A 19,198-nucleotide genomic window follows, 5' to 3' on the forward strand; every position below is an offset into this window, starting at 1 on the left:
CAGGTTTCTTTACGGGGGGACGGTTTTCATGGTGGTTGAGGCATTAATGGCAAAAGCTGTCAGATTTTCGCTAGATGCGGTAAATCTATCACCCGCCACCTTATGTAAGCCCAGCTATCGTGAGCCTCAATCCCGTCTTTTCCGTTTCCTGGCGTTCCGTCAGGTGGCAATGTGCATGTTCACTGTGATGCCTTCCCTGTGGGGCCTTCCTGCGAGGCCTTCACACACTCCTCTGGGCGATCACTTCAGCACAGCGGCACCATGAATGCGATTTGGTGTCATCCTTGACGTGCAGCCGCGGAACGCGACCGCGCTCCAGAATGATGAAAACACTTGTCGCCCCGACTGCGATTGATTTACAAGACATGAGATCCGCCCCCCCTGACGGGCGCCTGGTTGGCCGAGATCTGGTTTGACTGCAAGGTGACACAGGTCGGGGCGTATATAAGCCGGCCCCTGCTGGCACATCGGTATCAGTGCATCACCAAGAACGTCACCATGAAGACCGTAGGTGCTACGTGCTCAGACCACGGACACAAGGCGTTGCTTTGCAGGAGAAGGCGTCTGTGAACGTTTCGTGAGGAGTCCCGAGGGGTGATGGAGACGTCGTGTGTATACGCTGAGAACGAAATAAGTTCGTGGGTTTTCATGGATATGCACCGTGTGGCTCTTCTGCAGCTCTGCATTTAAAGGATCAGTTGTGTTTCGGATAATGGCATTGCGTTAATGAGAAAACCTGACCTCCTTCGGTGTGATGGCAACAAAATTCAGCCAGATAGACCTCAGAACGCATATTTGGGCTGTGATGTACGGTGTGCACTGTGCAGGCAGAGATGCCGTTAGGCTCAGTGTTGACAGAAGTCGCCTGTCACTGGACTGGAAGTCGCTCAGCTGTGGCGTATATTTACCAGGTTTTCTCATCCGCATATTTCTCTGCGTGTTTGTCCCCAGATCGTGCTCCTGTGCTTCGTGGCTCTGGCTTTGGCCAACGAAGACGCGAAAATAGTAAATTACCAGTTTGAAATTGCGGAAGACGGTTCCTACGACTCCAAGTAAGTGCTCTTTCATGTTCCATGCCGCAGTGTAGTTCAGGGTAACGAAGCATGAATGCATAGCATAGCATGTCATTCGTACTACGCAGTGCCAGAACATGCAGTAACACGTACAAACAGTGTTAAGACATGCGTAGTCATGTTACAAATGAGTCGAATGTTGCTCTACCACGCGATAATGATTGCGTTAATCGTCAAGGTTCTTTGTCATCGCAAAAATACTACCGTTACCATCCATTGTGCAATTCATTGTCAGTATAATGTAAGCCCTTGGATGCCTTCATTGTTATTGCACAGACTGCCGGAGCGATATGTCTGCTAAATTCTAGCCCGAGTAATCAACGATAATCGAGCGCTGGCATTCCAGGTTCCAGACCACCAACGGCATCAACGCCAACGAGGACGGCATCTCGTACCCGGGCAACGAGCCGGAGACTGGCAACTACGTGAGGACTGGCTCCTACTCGTACGAGTGGGAGGGCGTCACCTACACCGTCACCTGGACGGCCGACGAGAACGGATTCCACCCGGAGGGTGAACATCTGCCCGACTTCAGCCACACCCGCGAGCACATCGGCGACATTTCAGAGGGGCAGTAAAACACCCGGTTATCAGTCTTGAAACGTTCGGGAAGTATTGCGGTGGCGTAGGCGAATATGCCTCGATCATTTTCATCAAAGAATGTCTTTCGTTACATGTATGTTTGTCGTTCCCATCATTTAATGTCTGTTGTCAGTCCATTGTTATAATGTGAACATAATAAATACGTCGCCAACTACATCCATCGTACCTTATTCCGTCTTGATCGCGTGCGTCGCAAATCGATTTCGTGGCGTCTGTCATAAGTCCTGACGAATTTTCAGCCTCAGTGCACCTAAAAATCCAAGGAGCCAGGGATCAAATTGTGAATTTGGACGCAAGAGCCTCCTGAATTGCACTTTCCTGATTGCAATTTACTCGCCAGACATGAAGTAGTTGGTGTTAACTTCTAAACCGTGAAGATCGCTGCAAAAAGCGGGCTGCTTAACTTGGGGTAACTTAGCTGCGCTCTGCCTTGGCACCATACCTCAAAATATCTCCCCTACCCTTCAGTTGCTTTCCATGCATTTTATTTATATCTCAGAGACATCAGGTCATCATCATATTGTGATCAACGCTTGCTTTTCAATTGCATTGCGCTGTTATCATTGCATCAGGCTATGGATGTCAGTAGCGTAATGTTTGGCAACACAATTAAGTCAAGAGAGCAAAGGTAGATAAATATAACTGGCTTCTCGCCTCGAGATCTCCGGAACAACTGACATAGTTAACGCGTGTTCGGTTTGGAGGGGACATTATACCCGAGTAGGTTTCTCCAAAATAACTTTCCAACGGCGCGCCAAATTTTGTGCACCTGTAGGCATGGGCCATGACTGTCAGTGGATGCAAAAATAAACCACCTTGTTACTGGAGAACTCCTTTTAGGGGCCACCTTTTGACGCCCATTTTTAACTAGCTGATCACATGGACATTAACAGACATCGTATTTGGACTTCATGTCCCGATTATTCGGACCCGAGTACAAAGCTGCAGTTGTCGCGACCGCCGTCGCCATGACAAACGTTGTCATGACAAACGCCGTTGTCTAGCGACGGCAGAATTGTCTGCGAACCATTGTCAGCTGTTACCGTTTAGAGGTTCCATTTATTTAATCCTTTTAACCAACACTCAGCGGGCCTGCGGGCTTAAAGGGAATGTTTCGCATTTGAAAATATGAAACCAAGTATCAGATATGACGGAAAAACTTTGGGATAACATGCGTTGGAAAAAGCAATGCAACTGAAATGAATTACTTTCCTAGCACTTAGCGAGGAGTCCGTTAAGATTTTTCCAGCATAAGGGGCTAATTTAAATTGAAGTTGTGAGCTATTCAGAGGACTTTCAAGAAAAGTGGTATTGCCCATCCAATCGGACGCTTCTGATCTCGCAGCAAGTGAAAAGTGCAAAAAATGTGGCGGTTTTAGGTCTCAGAGCTAGCAACGCAATGCCCCTCTTTGATTAAGATGCCCCTCAATACGTCAGTGTCTGATTAAGTCATGGTATTTTGCACAACATTGATTGAGGGTCCATTAGCGGCCGCTACGTGCTCATGAACACCAGATGTAAACGGCCCAATCATTATCTCTTTCTGGGCTTTGAACGCCGCATGACCGATGGAAACGTAGGAATTGAATAACGGTATTAAGGTGTCATGGATGCCTGGGTGACCTTGAAACAATCAATCCGAAATGGTTTGCACATCTTCCCTGGCGTGTAGCTCAGAAACTAGGAGGGTTTGGATCTAAGAAGGGCATTGCTGTGAGCTGCCTTGAGTGATCTTTAAGATGGATGTTTCATTTCAAAGCCCATATCAATGTAGAACACCGTTTTTAAGCACAGCAAATGCTGGACAATTTAAATCACATCAGCGTCCAGATTCTCGTGACCAGACGTAGCAACAAGATTGACCGCGATACCACAATACCGCTGTACCACAATGCTAGGACGGAAGAGAAAACAGACAACTGCATCAACAGAAACGGAAGTGTGTGTGTAAAAGGTCACCAGATCTCATGCACAAACCGGGGTTTCGTAGTTTTCAGGGTGTTCACATATCGGATTTACACCTTAAGAGCCAGAACAGGTGCAGACATCAAGTCAAGTGCACGGTGGCGGCGGAAGTATTGACTACAATTTGCTAACGGGTCTTAATAGTTCTGACCCCAAGGCTCCCCAGTAATCGAACAGAGTTGTCACCTAAGCCGCCATTGATGAGGTTATAAAAATTAGGTAGTCGTGAAACAGTCTGTTTGTGACTGATATCCTTTTAAGGAGACGGCAGTCTTCACAATTTTCTGACAATTGCAAAACAAAGAAATAAAGTCGAATTCTTCAACGTCCTCATTTAAAATTTAAAAACTTGTAGCAGGACACATAGTCGGTTTTTTAGGGGGTTACTGGTCAATTGGCGTGCGTATGCCGCAGCACCTGCCCTCAAGCTATTAGATTCTAAAAAGGCTGGACTTTCAGCGTATTTTTTCAGTGCAAGGTTTAATTGTCCATAGCCGAAGGTGTCGGACTGCATAAGCTTGCTTTTGGCATCATCTACATACTGTCGAATGGTACCTGAGGTACCTACAGCTGACAGACGTCTGTTAATTACGTTAATCATGGCAAGATCATCCTAAGTGTTTTCCTACGCCTATAAAGGGATTTGGTTACAAATGACTAACGTTCAAAATATTGATACCGGGCACAGGCTCCACCGCATCCAGATTGACCACTGCACGCGAAAAGCACGGAATAGACATGACTTGAAAAGAATTCGCCAACGAAGTTACACAAACTGGAACTGAAAACACCAAGTCATTCTGCATTTGTCCCAAACTAGCAATGTCCCACTTTGTACGATATCGAGATGCCGAGCGTTTTCAGTAGCGCAGCCAGACCATAACGTTCCGTAACATATGGCAATCAATGTACTAACCTCACATTCGACGACTAGCCACGGAAACTGTTTCTTCATGTCAGCCAAGGGGTCCCTGTATTTCATGAGCAGGCACCTTCTCCTTCGAACGTCTGGTCCTTCAGGCAACGTACTCTTCAGCGCTTGGGTCCGTTTGATCTTTGAATTTGTAGATGGAATCATCTCCGCGCCATCTTCTTGCCGTCTCCGCTACCGTTCCCGTCTCCGTTACCGTCTCCGTACCGTCTCTTACCGTTGCCGTCTGCGCGCCGTCCTCGGTGGGCACGGTGTCATAGTTGGGCAGGCCAGCCTTCGCCAGTTGCAGTCGTCTGGACAAAGTGAACCGCTTCGCCGGCCGCGTATCGGGCCTGACTTCCGGATGTCGGTGGCATGTGTGACGTGTGTTTTTGAGCTTGCACTTCAGCTTCGCTCTTACTGTGAAAACACGTGAAAGTGTCACTCTCCACGAACAAGGCCTGGCGAACGCGTCTTCGGGGTACATGGCATGATCACAGCTATGTAATTACTACTTTGTCCACGTAGCACGCACGCACGCACGCCAAACGAAGAGACAAAAGTACGCAGAAAGCCAGGCACATGTGCACATATATATGTACATTAATGCAGGAATACATGCATGGATGCATATATGTATACGTACACATGAGCCCGTATACATGGATGCACGCATGCATACGAACATGCATATGTGCATACATGCATGCATACATACTTCCATACATAATCGCTCCGTTTCATTCACGCATACCCAACAGCACCCACATACCTATCACGCGCAACAACACAAAAACACGCGCTAATAAACGTGGGCAAGGGCACACGAGGCACAGAGCATGCACAAACACACGCACACGAATTAGGCGTTTCAACGGTGTCGCCACCATACAAACAAGCCGAAGCGAGGCATATCTACGATAAAGACGTCTCGCAGTATCTCAGATCGAACTAGACAGGTAAGCGATAAAAACGGCTGGCAATCATCCAACTTACTCGTAGTTCACCACCGTACTTTCTGGATGTGCCACGATCCCAGCCTCTCGCGATCCTGACCTGTGGTGGACTCGGCGGAGAATAAGACATGAATAATTACGGTGGATTCCAGGAGCATGGCTCTCGGTTGGAGGGATTCGCCCAGGGCACCGACGAGTTCAGTTACCCAGTTAAAGAAAATGCTTCACAATTGAAGGCATTAGAGCCAGCATCAGATATTATGAAAAAGCTCACTTATACCTTTTGGTACATTTTTGAGCAGAAAAGACTGGCCTAGACAACAGAGCTTCTCTGTTAAAAAATATACTTCTCAACACGGCATCGTTTAAGATGTCATCGCACCTTGCGCAGCATTGATTTGAAAGCCTATTGACGGCCGTTTTATCCGGAAATAATGCTCACGAACGTTAGATGTGAATGACTCGACAATTCTATTTTGCATGGCATTGATCGCCGCATGGCTAATGGAATGGCAGAATTTGAGCACTGTCCTAGAATTGATGATTTTGGGTGCAAAGTAACACCGTATGAGGATAATTTTTTCAATTATTTTCCCCACATCCTATGTGAATTTTTCACTCCTGCCTGACATCGTCTAATCACAAATGCCAAACCCTTATTTCCCTTTCTGAGATTTTCAGATGTCATCCAAAGCCGAGCTCGCTTGAAACCACCAAGCATAAACGGGGCTCCACAGAACCTGGACACCTATGACTATGTCCCGCCTGACCTACATCTGAATCATGTCTATGTATGCACAGAGCAAGGGAGCCAGGTACCTCCAAGCCCAGGAACCCGGGCAATCCAGCCGCGTGCACGCATTAAGTTTGGTTTGGTTACAAAATGCATCACCATCGGCAGCTGTGTGCCAAATGCAAGGTTTTCACGCATCCCCCACTTATTTATTTTTGTTGTCTCACCACCATACCATGAAAGCAGAGCCTGGTGCAAACACCAGCAAGGCCCGGTAGAGAATTTTACTCTACGTAGTTCTTTTTCCCGGGAAAACTTGACCACTAAATTGCACGTCTCTCCCGAAATGCAGGAGTGAAAAATTCAAGAAATGTCTTCTAAATTAGAGTTACAAGATGAATATCACCATTTCAGCACCCATGTTAACAGATTTTAAGTGAAATCAGCTGACAACCAAATTTTGCCGGAAAGTATCAGTCTTTATATTTATGTAACTGCTTTTGTTTTTTCTTGGTATCATGCGAGTGTGATACCACTTTATTCTTTCTTCCTTTTCGATTGCCTTTAGAGGTACCATCGGTTGCTTGAAACATTGACCAATATTTCTGCAAGATGCTCCAACTGCAACCTTGTACACATTTTATACATAAATTGGATTAATTCGCCAGCCGCTCAAACATGTTTGATATGCACCCACGAGTGAACAATTCAAAGGGAATGAAGGAGACCATTTGAAGCGCGGAACTTATTTTTACCGCCATTTTTACCCCATTAAACCCTTGCTACACCATTTTCTTGGTTTATGTCGGCGCTCAATAATGATAAATCTGAGCATTTCAGTGTCTAACCCACCAGGCTACCTGACAAGGCTATCCTAATGCTGCCATGCAGAGCTTTGGGACAAACCTAACGCAGCTAATACAGAAATGTTTGATGGCGAAATTCTGCCCTTTGAAGATGTTTATCGTGCACACCTCTTACTTGCTTCGCATCTTAATCTCGTACGTTGGTGGGCATGATTGACATTTATATTTGAGGGGTTGAGTGGGGTGACTCTGTCTGCCAGCAGACCATGCAAAAGGTACTGGCTTTTTGTTTTGGGGAAGCAGGAAGAAGCCAGCAAGTCTCCTGTGGACCAGGTAATTGCTTACCTTACCTGCTTTTAAAACATTATTGGTAACCAGAGTCAGTCATTTTCTGTTTTAATCCATCGAGTTTTGTCATAAGACAAATTATGACGCCACAAGGCATGCCATGGGCTTATTTTGTTCCATATTCTTGATTATTTGCCCCAAATTTCCTGAAGTGGTCTCTGATGGCTGCTTTAACCAGATGTTTTCTATAGTTGTCATGGTTTGCTGACTGGCACATGACTGCACTGCATATATGCACCATATTTTTAACACAGGGATACTCTAAGCTGCATAGCAATTATGATACGGGTTAAATATTAATATGTAACAAATAGTCAGAGCATCCCATTTAAAATGTGAAGCCAATATCTCAAACTTTGTCATTAAATATGAATAAACAAGCCTAAATAGATGTCTTTGCTGCAGCTGAAAAGGCAAGCAGCAATACGGGCATGGCCATCTAAAAGTTATGTTACTTTTGGAGAAGCGAGATTGTTTTGTAGAGCATATCCATTATTGCCTCTGACATAGGTTAACCATGACAATCAAAATAAGTTGTTCAAAGTGACTTAAAGTATTTTGGTTTGTGTGTTGTCAACTTTGTCTGATGTCAACAAGCATACACAAATGAACTAAATAAAAATTGCAAGTTGAAACCAGCCAAAAACTAGCTTTATCATGTTGTTATCACAAATGCTGCTGTCAACAGATAGGTGAGTTGAGATGATGTTCAACATATGGGCTACTCTAAGTTAGGTTAAGCTGGCCAAGTGCATGGCAAGTGGCAATAGGAATTGTGCAAGAATCAGTAACTCACAACTGCTGCTGTGATACAAACAGGTTAGACAGGATGAGATGAAGTAAGGCCTCTTTAGGTTAGGCATAGTTAGGCTGCTTTCATGGAAATAAGCATTGGTATTTTGCAAGAAACAGTGGGGAAATGTTTGTTTTCCCTGACCCCACCTTAACAGAAGCCAGAGGTATGTCTATTGTGTTTGACTTGGTGATGGGCTGATGTGTAGGACTCCAAGGTTTTTTTGTTTGGGTGTTTTATGCTTGTTGAACTTTCTGTTCTTATTTTGTCATTGAATTCCTTTGCTTTGTTTCGTGTTAAAAGTGCTGTAGAAGGGTAGTGCAAAGTGATGCATCAAATCATTGGTGTCAATAATTTTTATGCTCATTACACTGTCATGGAATTACTATGCTTAAATGTATTCTGTTTCACATTTATGGCATTTATGTATTGTATATGTATGTATTATTTATATATTATATATTATTATATATTTATGCATTTATTATTATTAAATGTATTATGTTTCACATTTATTTAAGATGTAAAAAACGAAACAGTTTTGTCAGGTTTTTCGTATCACGTCCATGCCAACTTGAAATAGATATCTGTTTGCTGAAGGATCAGTCGCGAGCTCATAAGTTCCATATTTTGTGGAATTTTTTTTACACTCCCGTACGGTCTTTTTGCGATGAAATTTTTCACTCCCACCCTAGCTCGAAAGCGATCCTAGCTCTCTCAATTTGAGTGATTTTGTTATGGCATCATGGATGCCACGCAGAAAATAGAGTGGATTAGGTCTTAAGAAGGGCAGGGCATTAAGCTGCACCGAATGATCTTCAAGATGGCTATTTCTGTGCAATACCCAATACAAATGAGAAACCCTCCGCTTAACGTAGTCCCTGGCTCCAGGATACCTGGGGAAAACGACTGTCGTGGAACAGGTCAAACTGTCGTTGGCTGCACGAAGGGGACACGTGACGTGTAATAGCATTTTGCTTATTCCCATATACCGTGGCTTCGTGGCTTCTTTGGTAAGTTAGTGAAATGACTCGCTGCTCCCCAATGAGCTAGTGCTTGTGTTGCATTTGGAAACGCCGATCCCGAGTCGTCGCAGTAGCATCTGGAATGGGCGGTAGGAGTGTTCCATGCTGCGGTGAACGGAAAACAATCATTTACGTCTGTCCTAATCGAGTGAGAGGATTAAAGGGCACATGACGCCTTGTTAGCACTCCCGGTAATCCAATTATACCATTCAGCAATCAATTCAATAGAGCGATCTCCCAGGACAGCTGGCTAGGCACACCATGTACAGGGAGCAATTTTGTTGTCACTCACCCGCTAAACTTACCGTCTGCCGCGGCGAACATCTGCATGAGCTCCGACCAGTGGCGATTGCTTGACTGCTCCGTTCCGGCCAGGGCGGTCCGACAATAGGGCGCCAGGCAGGCCATATGTTGGAGTTAGGCACATTGGTCACGGAATTTAGCCGTGCCTATTTCTGGCTTTACGTGCTTCAGCTACGCAGCTTGTAAAAAGTAGTTCGTGTGTACTGGGTTATGATTATGGTTGCCGCCTTGAGACAGACTTTGCCTCACAAGGAAAAGCCATTTATCTAATCGACGTCATATCCTACATCGAGTGTAAAAATATACACGCCACTACCATGATCTGGCCATAACAAAATAGCACGTGAATATATGATATGCACAACGGATGTTGTCCTAAAAGATCTGATGACGAGACGAGGCGGACAGACGAGTCACGAGACATCAGCAACCATGCTCACGATCGTCACCCTTCTCAGAAATGTTGATACTAAAGCTTCGCGCGGATTTATTACTAGCCGGTCTCGCTGAGCCCTGGTAAGTCCACCCACCAACCCGTGTTACCAAAATTATGCTTCCAGTCCGATCCGATGAAACAAACTTCTGGGAGCTAGAGACGGTACGCTCAGCCCCCATCTTGGCTCCCGCGCTTTATCTACCATCTCCATCCGACGGGCCTCCAAGCCCTGAGCGGCTCCCTCGTTACCAGCTACATCCTATGGCTTGAAAAGGGTAGCCTCCGTCCATGGCACTGGCGTTCGACGTGACATGCGCGGTGACAGGTGGTGGCATTTTCATCTGGTCTGTCCAAGCGCACCCCCCGTGAGCGATCTCGCCGCCAGTAATTCACTGGGTTCATAGAGAGTGCAGTCGGCATATCGTAAATCCATGCGGCCAGCTGATGTCATGTGCCAACCGCACTTACAAAAAGAACTTGGACGGCCCGCGCCCACACCGGCAAGAGGAGCATCACGACACCGCGAGAGGAACCTCCGTTTTGGAAACGCTTGCCGGCGACCACGCATTTAGAATGTAGCTTCTATGCGACACTATCAACGGGCTATCAAATGAATGCATGTTGCGACGGGATGGGTCGACGGTTACAGACATTTTGATCCGGTTGTCTGTGAGCGGAGGTTATTTCTCGGTCGTCAGCTAAGCTCTCAGGAAAAACGTGACTCGAGAATAGAGCTGGGTGTTCAAGCTTTTTTCAATGCTGTACTTTTCATAAATATTCAGAGAAAGATTCAGACCACGGTCACCCCTAGCATCAGATAGAAAATTTGCATAAGCTGGTCAATATCGCAATGCCGTTAAAACCGCCATTGGGTAAGAAGTGTAACAAGCTACGACGCACTGTCATGGCCTGTATCTTGCCTCTTGCCTGTTGCCTTTGTACTGCAATAACTCTGCAGGTTGCTGCATTCACTCTTATCATATGAAGGCCGCACATGCGCTCGTAATGCTTTCATCGTGGTATGGCTCAAGTACGTAACGTAAGAGTTTGACAATAATGGCAGCATTTCAGATGTCCGGGATTTTCTTGAGTTGGAAAGCCCATCACCGGTGCGAGTTTGTTTTTGCTCGTTTCGGGAAAAACAGCATGGGAAGCTCTTGTCAGGCTGCGTTCTTTAGCATCTGATTGCGTAAACTTATCATCACCGCACGCTGTCAAAAAGCGCATTCGTGAATACTCGGCTGTGTAGATCTTCCGAACAGAAGCTGTCCGGTGACATTTCCTTGCCACCTTTGTCAGCATCTGTTTTAGTAAAATGTGGAGTCATGAATGCATCCTCGCTTGGGGGGAGCCCCCGCGTGCATTACGAAGACTGCTGGTCCGAGTTGACAGGCGGGAGTTTATCATGTTGTTTTTATTCTTTCACGATATGACAACAGGGTAACAACGGACAACACTCACCAAGAACAACCTGGACGGACGGAAATTACGGCGGACATGGCTCAGCTGAATGGGAAAGGCCCGGTCATTTGCAATGAGTCCAACCCTTTCCATAATCTTTTCGTACAATTTTGATGTCATTGACTGCATGTTACTCAACATCCGAAACGCCTCCGATGTGCTCGCGGGTGTGGCTGAAGTCGGGCAGGTGGTCACCCTCCGGGTGGAAGCCGTTCTCGTCGGCCGTCCAGGTGACGGTGTAGGTGACGCCCTCCCACTCGTACGAGTAGGAGCCACTCCTCACGTAGTTGCCAGTCTCCGGCTCGTTGCCCGGGTACGAGATGCCGTCCTCGTTGGACGAGATCCCGTTGGTAGTTTCGTATCTGAGAAGCAAGGCAACAGTTAAAGTTTTCGCTTCTGTTTCGCGTTTGATGGTCGCCATTTCCAGGGAATTTAAATGATTTACGTGATAAGTTACCAATGTGTTCCACGTGGTTTTAAGCGTGCTGGTGATATAGCATACTTCATAAACATAAGCAGCAAAGCAACGAAGAAATGCACAGGCGATGAAAGGTTGTGATGTGTCCATGTTGGTCACAGCGGTTTACAAAAACGTATGCGGTTCCTTACTCGGCAGCGTAGGCACCATCCTCCTCAATCCCGTACTGGAAGTTGACGATTCTGGCGTCCTTGTCGGCCACAGCCAACGCCACGAAGCACAGGAGGAGAATCTATAGCAGAAAAGAATATACGTTTTGGCCCACTGGTCTCCACAGCTGGGCTTATACAATATTCAAGATGAACGAAGCAAAATAGCACAACTTTTGAAAAAATGGCTCGATAATGATATTGTTATTTCATCTCCATCTTATTATATACACATGCATATACATATATATATATATATATATAGCATACACACACACACATATATATATATATATATATATATATATATATACACGACGCATGTGGTATTCTGCACGGTGATATACACACTGATGTACAAGCGGTTAGACCTGCCGCCGCTGCAAGCGCCACTTTTCATTCTGCACGAGTCACAGCCCTCGCCGGGTAACTCACGGTCTTCATTGGTAGGCTTGCGTTGGTCCACTGATGCTTCTGAATGGCTATGCGTCGGCTTATATAGTTGGCGGGAGGCCATCACCTCCAGGACCAACCAGAATTCTGTGAATTTGGCCGGCGGCCCAACCTTGAGCGTTGACGTGCAGATGCCGATTGAGAGGCGGCAGACAATCGGCATGTCCCGTGCAGGATGATAGATCCGCTGCAGAGAAGCGCTGGGATGGTCCAACGCATGGGTACTCGACCGCAGCCTGTGTTGCGTGCCAGCTTCGTTTTTGTTGGCTTTATTCCGCTGAATGCGTGGGCTGTCTCAACGGATTATTACGAAAAGAATCGTAAGAATGACACTGACGATGGCTGATTGACTTGCAGTTTTGTGGATAGCCTTCACGGCATGGTTTATCACCAGTAAGCATTATTTCCATTCTTACCTCGTGCGGACCCGTTTTGACGTTAGGGTGTCGATGCTCCAATAAAAAAGAGGTAAAAGACCTGCTGGGTAATTTAACCCGAGATCAAACATCAAAATCAAACGTTTTGAGATCAAAATCAAACATCGAGATCAAACGTTTTGATGCGATGTAGTGCATTTCCGACTTGTTTACGGGTGATGCGACTTCGATTGATTGCGATTTTATAGCACTGCAACTTTGCGCATTATTTGTCATTTGTTGTGCAGCCTTCGTTCTTGTTTACAAGGGTCACATCACCTTTCTTTTCTAACATGAGCAGGGGGCAATGTATTTTGCCCACCATAAAATGTTTCAAATTGTTTTTGTAAATCCATGCAAAAGGTCGCAAGTAAATGACGCGTACGTCACGTACAATCCTCTTGCAGGTTCTATGACTGACAATTTTCCACCGAGAAGAAAACAATACACCGCATGCCGATCGATGAAAACACAGAACTGGTGTCATACTCCGCATCTTCCTCATCTTGGCTTTATAAGATGGCCTGCCACCTGCATTTTCATCAATGTCGTATGGACCGAGCTAGCCTGTCCGCCAGCAGTACGCCCAAAATAATCTTCCCTGGGACCATACCGAGCGTAAAGTGGATTTTTGCTCGAACTGCATTTTGACAGATGTCAATTGACGGCTTGAAAGGGCCTTTTCGCCTCACGCACTATTTACAATGTCTGCTTAAACTTGCGCGCGCATGCACGGACACTCAGGACGTTGGATCTATCCCTGCCTACCTCTATGGGTCCGAGTGCCTTGAGCTTGTTTAGTGATCTATCTTGACGTCACATTGTCCTATACGGTACAGATGATCGTACGCCATTGTCCGGCTGCGCTGTCGAGACCCGACATGAACGTTGAAAATTGTTGCCAAACTGCCGAACCGATTCTTTTTGTGCGAGCGCACGTGCGTGGCTGCATACGTCGCCTCCTACGTTTTTTAGTGCGATTACCCGTTCCTTTGCCAAAGTCGTAATTTGCTGATTTGGTTCCACTGCGACCCTGCGTTGCTGAGAGAGCAGTCCAGTTGCCGTCCGCCATGCGATGATTTTTGGGTAATTTTTGAAGCTCACGTTTCTCATGTTAAACCAATGAGAGCCATTTCCGCCTGTCACGTGAGTTACACCACTCGCACAGGCACGGCAATCGTAAATCACATTTCATAACCGTATTCGATTGTATGTAATCGTATTTCAGTCTGAATTAAACTGAATGACAAATGAATTAAGGAAAGGAATGATTCTTCTGAACCTGACACCCACGTGCAGGATTCATTCAATTTAAGCTACGTCTCACCCAAATCGTTACGTATCTGTTGCTCCGTTACTGGCCCCAAACAACATGGCTTACTCAGACAATGTCATATTGCCAAGTGCGATATGGTCATTTGACAATACAAAATATCCTTTTGTGATATTGCCAAATGTCATGCTGTCAAATGTCACATGGGCTTTGTGTGCGCGGAAGAGGTGGAGTACGAACATAAAGCACGTATTAACTTGCCGTTTCTTCTTAAAAAACAGGCATTCTAAAAAGACTCACGGGTCACGATCCGTCTCCCATCACCTGCCACGAATGATTCCTGAGTGGAGCGATTAGCTTAACGAGGCACTCATCTGCTGAGGTTATATGGCGTCGCTTGCCTCTCGCCCTGGTATGGCCGCGGCCACGCCTCCAGCGTCGCCACAGCCACCTCTCGGGAGATTGAAGTACTTCAAATGAGTGCTATGGTGGCGATTTCACACGGCTTGTTTGGCAGCACCTCAACGTCATACGAAAGTCCACCATATCATTTGTGGTCGCCTGAGGATGCCCAAAGATGCCTCAAAGTGCGCGTCAAAATAGGCATTGCGTGAGCAAAAGCAAAGGAAGACTCAGGCTGGGACGCCAGGGTTGGCAACGTCATCAAGAAGAGGGAGGTCGGTTAATGGAGTCAATTGTTACTGTAACAGAACGATAGTTTCCTGAATGACTGCTCCTGAACCGAGAGTTCAAGCGGCAGTCGATGTAACAGAAACACGGAAACTTGTTCAGCTCCCAAAACAGTTCGCGTGCAGACATCCTCCGAAAAGGTGATGTGCGCCGTGTTCTGGAACTACAAGGGCATATCATTAAAATACTCAGCTCCCAAAGGTACCATTGTCACAAGCCCGTTGTACGAAACCATCCTGAGTAAACATTTACTTCCAGCCACCGCCACGCACCGTCCAGTGAACACACGCAGCCGGTTCGTTCTCCACCACGACAACGCCCCGCCTCATCGTGCCACCGCTGTGACTGGAACTCCTGCTGATGAGCATTGAGCTGCTGGAACCACCCTCCGTCTTCCGCGGACCTCGCCGAAGGTCGATTCTGATTGATACACATACATGCGCTGTCCACAAGCAAGTGGACCTTATCTTTAGGACGCACTGGTGCTTGTCTGTCCACAACAGAACATGTAACTTAAATATGCATTGTTACGAGTCTGACGAGTATATTTTGCTAACCGGAGCAGACCGGATTGCATTCAGAAATTTGAAAAAGCCGCACTGGCGGGCAGACTGTATTCTGGAGCGCCGGATCGTACTGGACGGGATTAGTTCTAGGGTTGGGGTAGCCAGGGTTAGTTCAGTCGGCATCCAGGACCGCAACAATGCAGTCACCGCAACCGGCAAACAGACCGCAAACAGATGGTCAGTCAGCAGACGCGCAGGTGGAACAGGCCAGCAAAAGGTTGATCGGAGCCATTTTATGTCCGTGACCTCTGATCTTTATGAAGTCAGAGACGACATTCATGTTGACGTCCCTGTGATGAGAAAATTTGACATTCCACAATCATCTAATTGTCTAAGAAACCCCCTCAAATGCGTACGGCCTCGTCTTTCACTCCGATGTCACATCAGGTTGAATGATTCCCTAGCAATTGTCTTCGTTGACAGCCATTGTCTGAGTTTGGCCTGCCATAGGTCAGCAACCAAGGATGTACATTTATTTTGCGTACATCAAGATCGGCTTTTTAATTTTATTTTACCCTTCACGGTGTACAACAGCTACGCTGCGCCGTTGGGAAGTTATTTTGAAAAAGCCTTCGGGGTCAAATTGATCGTCCAGCGCAGGAGAAAATACTGTACAGAAAGATGGGCATTTCACGAATGGATATGCAAGTTTGCACGGACGGATATTACGGTCAGATTGATACATTTGTATGGATGGATACGGCGGGCGAATGGACAAAATTTGTAGGGATAGATGCGACGGGGAGGTCTGCAAATTCGCACCGTTTATATCAAAGAGCATGGTCGGGCTGATGCGAACAATCAAAAAGGCATCGGGTTCGGTTGCTAACCGGCTTTCAAATCGATTCCATGCTCTTCCCCGCACCAAACTAACAAAAGACCTTCAGCTCCAGGTTACTAGGGCTTATCGGATCAGCGTTTTGTTTGCAACTTATCTATCCTCTGTGTGCCACGAGGCAATGGTTAAATGGCATTATGGTGCACATATTGGCGGTATTGAGGGTGCTCGACGTTTCAAGGAAAGCAATTTCTCACAGGTGACTAGGCGCATGTCATGCAACGCAACGCGGTTCCGCGAAATGAAAGACTATCTAAACATGAGAATGATATCATTGCTCCGTCCATTACGAACGGTGTTGTTGATATGGTTACAGAGCGATTCACCTCAAGAAAATGTAGACGGAGGAAGCATTCTTGACAAGTTGTGCTTCCGCTTTCCAATCTTGTAAGGTATATCAGGTCATTGATCATCGGGCAGATCATTTTCAATATACAAAGGGCCTTCATATGCTTGGACCACGTCGAACCTTTGAAGCCTATTGCCGTTAGACCGTGGTGGCTAGATGGTGTAATATGCCGGGAGAACTGCCGACTTCTGGTTCTTTTCTGTAAGTTGCTTTAGTCAAGACCGGGGGGTCCAAAGTCTATCATAAAATATTCAGCAACTGCGCACGTTTCACGGCTTGGCCATGGGTTAGCCACGTTAAAGTGCCCTTTTTTCAGGCCACGGCTTGCTAAATATTAAATATATAGGTTCACTCAGAGTGCATCGAAATGAAGCTTGAACACTACCCTTTCAATTTCCGGGATTAAAAACGTGCGGTCCTGGCACTCCTTTTCGGGCTATCAGGCAAAGCGTAGACCCATACACACGCCGCGATGTCGAGACGCGGGATCGAAACCTGTTGCCGCCAACTCTTTTCAGCAGAGTTGAGTGGAACACACACTCATGGTCTTTAACTGGCGATAGAAATGCTCGTACACCGATCTTTTGACTAGTTATATATATATATATATATGCATGTATATATATATATATATATATGTATATATGTATATATATATATATATATATATAATTTTATATTATATATATAACATACATATATATAAACATGTTGTGTGTGTGTGTGTGTGTGTGTGTGTGTTGATGTGTGTGTGTGTGTGTGTGTGTGTGTGTGTGTGTGTGTGTGTGTGTGTGTGTGTGTGTGTGTGTGTGTGTGTGTGTGTGTGTGTGTGTGTGTGTGTGTGTGTGTGTGTGTGTGTGTGTGTGTGTGTGTGTGTGTGTGTGTGTGTGTGTGTGTGGTGTGTGTGTGTGTGTGTGTGTGTGTGTGTGTGTGTGTGTGTGTGTGTGTGTGTGTGGTGTGTGTGTGTGTGTGTGTGTGTGTGTGTGTGTGTGTGTGTGTGTGTGTGTGTGTGTGTGTGTGTGTGTGTGTGTGTGTGTGTGTGTGTATGTATGATGTATAGCGTCCAACGCAGTCGTGCTGTGAAACGTGCTGAGAATTATTACAAGAAATACAGATGACATCTTTTTTATCTATAACACATACTTGGCGTTTGTCATGAAGCCACTAGGCTGCGGACAACAGCCTGTGCCAGGGGTGCACATCTATATTGTGCCTGACGCATGGAGCCTATCGCGATGGTAGCCGTTCAAAGCTGGCCGTCCCTAACGCGACCAGAGGTAGGATCAGGCACTGTGGTACGTGCCCAAGTTGTGATGCTGGCGGTCACTGCTGTCCAGGGCCGGCAGTACCGCCACAGCACAGCAACGATGGCACGGTGATGTTGCGAGCACCTCTGATTGGGAAGCGGTTGTGCTTGAAAGTAGGATGATTAACATCATAACAATAAATGCCACGACGGCGAGCTGCTACTGCACATCTGCCCTGAGATGAATATCTTTGGAAACTTCTCTGAATGATCTTGATGTGCTTAAACACCTGACACCCATGGCCTATGTAGCCGTGTCCCCTAACAGCATCTGCGATGAGGTTTTTGAGGAGAGTGAAGAGAATGCAAATAACTTATCGGCGGGTACACTGAATAACTTTACCCCGAAAGCTAGCTTTCACATCAGAAAGCTGCATAATAGGTATTTGGTGCTTAAAGATAACGAAACCGATTGATATTACTCATCAAGCCTTGTTGATTATAACGTAACTTCCATCCATTGATCCCAGGGTAGGAAAGACACACCGAAGCAGCTGAATTAGAATGGGCAGCGCAGATAGATTTATAGGACACATAATAGCCGGCAACATGTGCAGCACTGGCTCAAGGCAGTAAGGGCACTGGCTGAACAATAGGTTGCACTAACCCATACCTCAGCTATGCACACTCTTATTAAAATGCAACATGAGTTGTTGGTATAATATTTCTGTACCATCTTTCACTCAACATTGGCTGCAATTGTTAGCAAGAAATTGTGTTGATACAAATATTGCGATGATGTTTCGTAATAGATATAATGCTGAGAATTTGGTTCCCGCTGAGCATTCAGAATATTCCAACATGTGACCCAAACTTCAACTTCTGCAAATGCCACAACGCTGAAATCTTCTCTCGGACAAGCGACCATTCCATAATGCCAAAATAAAGTTATGAGCCTTGTGTCCTGAATAATGTCATTACTTCAGCACGGGATTTAGCATAAATCACAGAGATGCTTGATTTCAGTGACCAGCTGTACATTTCAGGTACAACACAAACCATTGTGCCCATTATCTACAACCTTCGCTGCTTATACTGGGTGCATTTGCCAACCGCAGGTCACTGTTTAATGCAAGGTATTTGTATTGCAGACAACTGCATGGAGCATTGTATCTTGTGATACGGCCTCCCCCACAATGTTGAAATGCGCTAGAAAATGCTGGTTTGCCGTTTGTATATGGGTGCTACAATATTACAAAAAAACAAACCAAGGCAAAAGTTGTCATCACACCATAATCCCCTACTCTGGAAATCATTTGATGGCATTG

General features: G+C 46.0%; 2 protein-coding genes across 2 annotated transcripts; one reads left to right on the forward strand and one right to left on the reverse strand.

The window, feature by feature from the left end:
- Positions 1–485: 485 nt before the first annotated feature.
- LOC119101346 (cuticle protein CP14.6-like) lies at positions 486–1,853 on the forward strand. The gene is made up of 3 exons (XM_037224663.1): positions 486–507; positions 952–1,052; positions 1,420–1,853. The coding sequence occupies exons 1-3, from the start codon at positions 499–501 to the stop codon at positions 1,649–1,651; spliced, it is 342 nt and encodes a 113-aa protein (XP_037080558.1). The 5' UTR covers positions 486–498; the 3' UTR covers positions 1,652–1,853.
- A 9,511-nt stretch (positions 1,854–11,364) lies between these two features.
- LOC119101637 (cuticle protein CP14.6) lies at positions 11,365–12,495 on the reverse strand. Its single transcript, XM_037225041.1, has 3 exons — positions 12,475–12,495; positions 12,022–12,122; positions 11,365–11,774 (listed from the first exon to the last, which is right to left on the reverse strand). Exons 1-3 carry the CDS (start codon positions 12,481–12,483, stop codon positions 11,543–11,545), a joined length of 342 nt encoding a protein of 113 aa, XP_037080936.1. The 5' UTR covers positions 12,484–12,495; the 3' UTR covers positions 11,365–11,542.
- Between the last annotated feature and the right edge of the window lie 6,703 nt (positions 12,496–19,198).

The sequence above is a fragment of the Pollicipes pollicipes genome, unplaced genomic scaffold, assembly GCF_011947565.3.
Source record: "Pollicipes pollicipes isolate AB1234 unplaced genomic scaffold, Ppol_2.1 Scaffold_4881;HRSCAF=5763_pilon_pilon_pilon, whole genome shotgun sequence".
Lineage (NCBI taxonomy): Eukaryota > Metazoa > Arthropoda > Thecostraca > Pollicipedomorpha > Pollicipedidae > Pollicipes > Pollicipes pollicipes.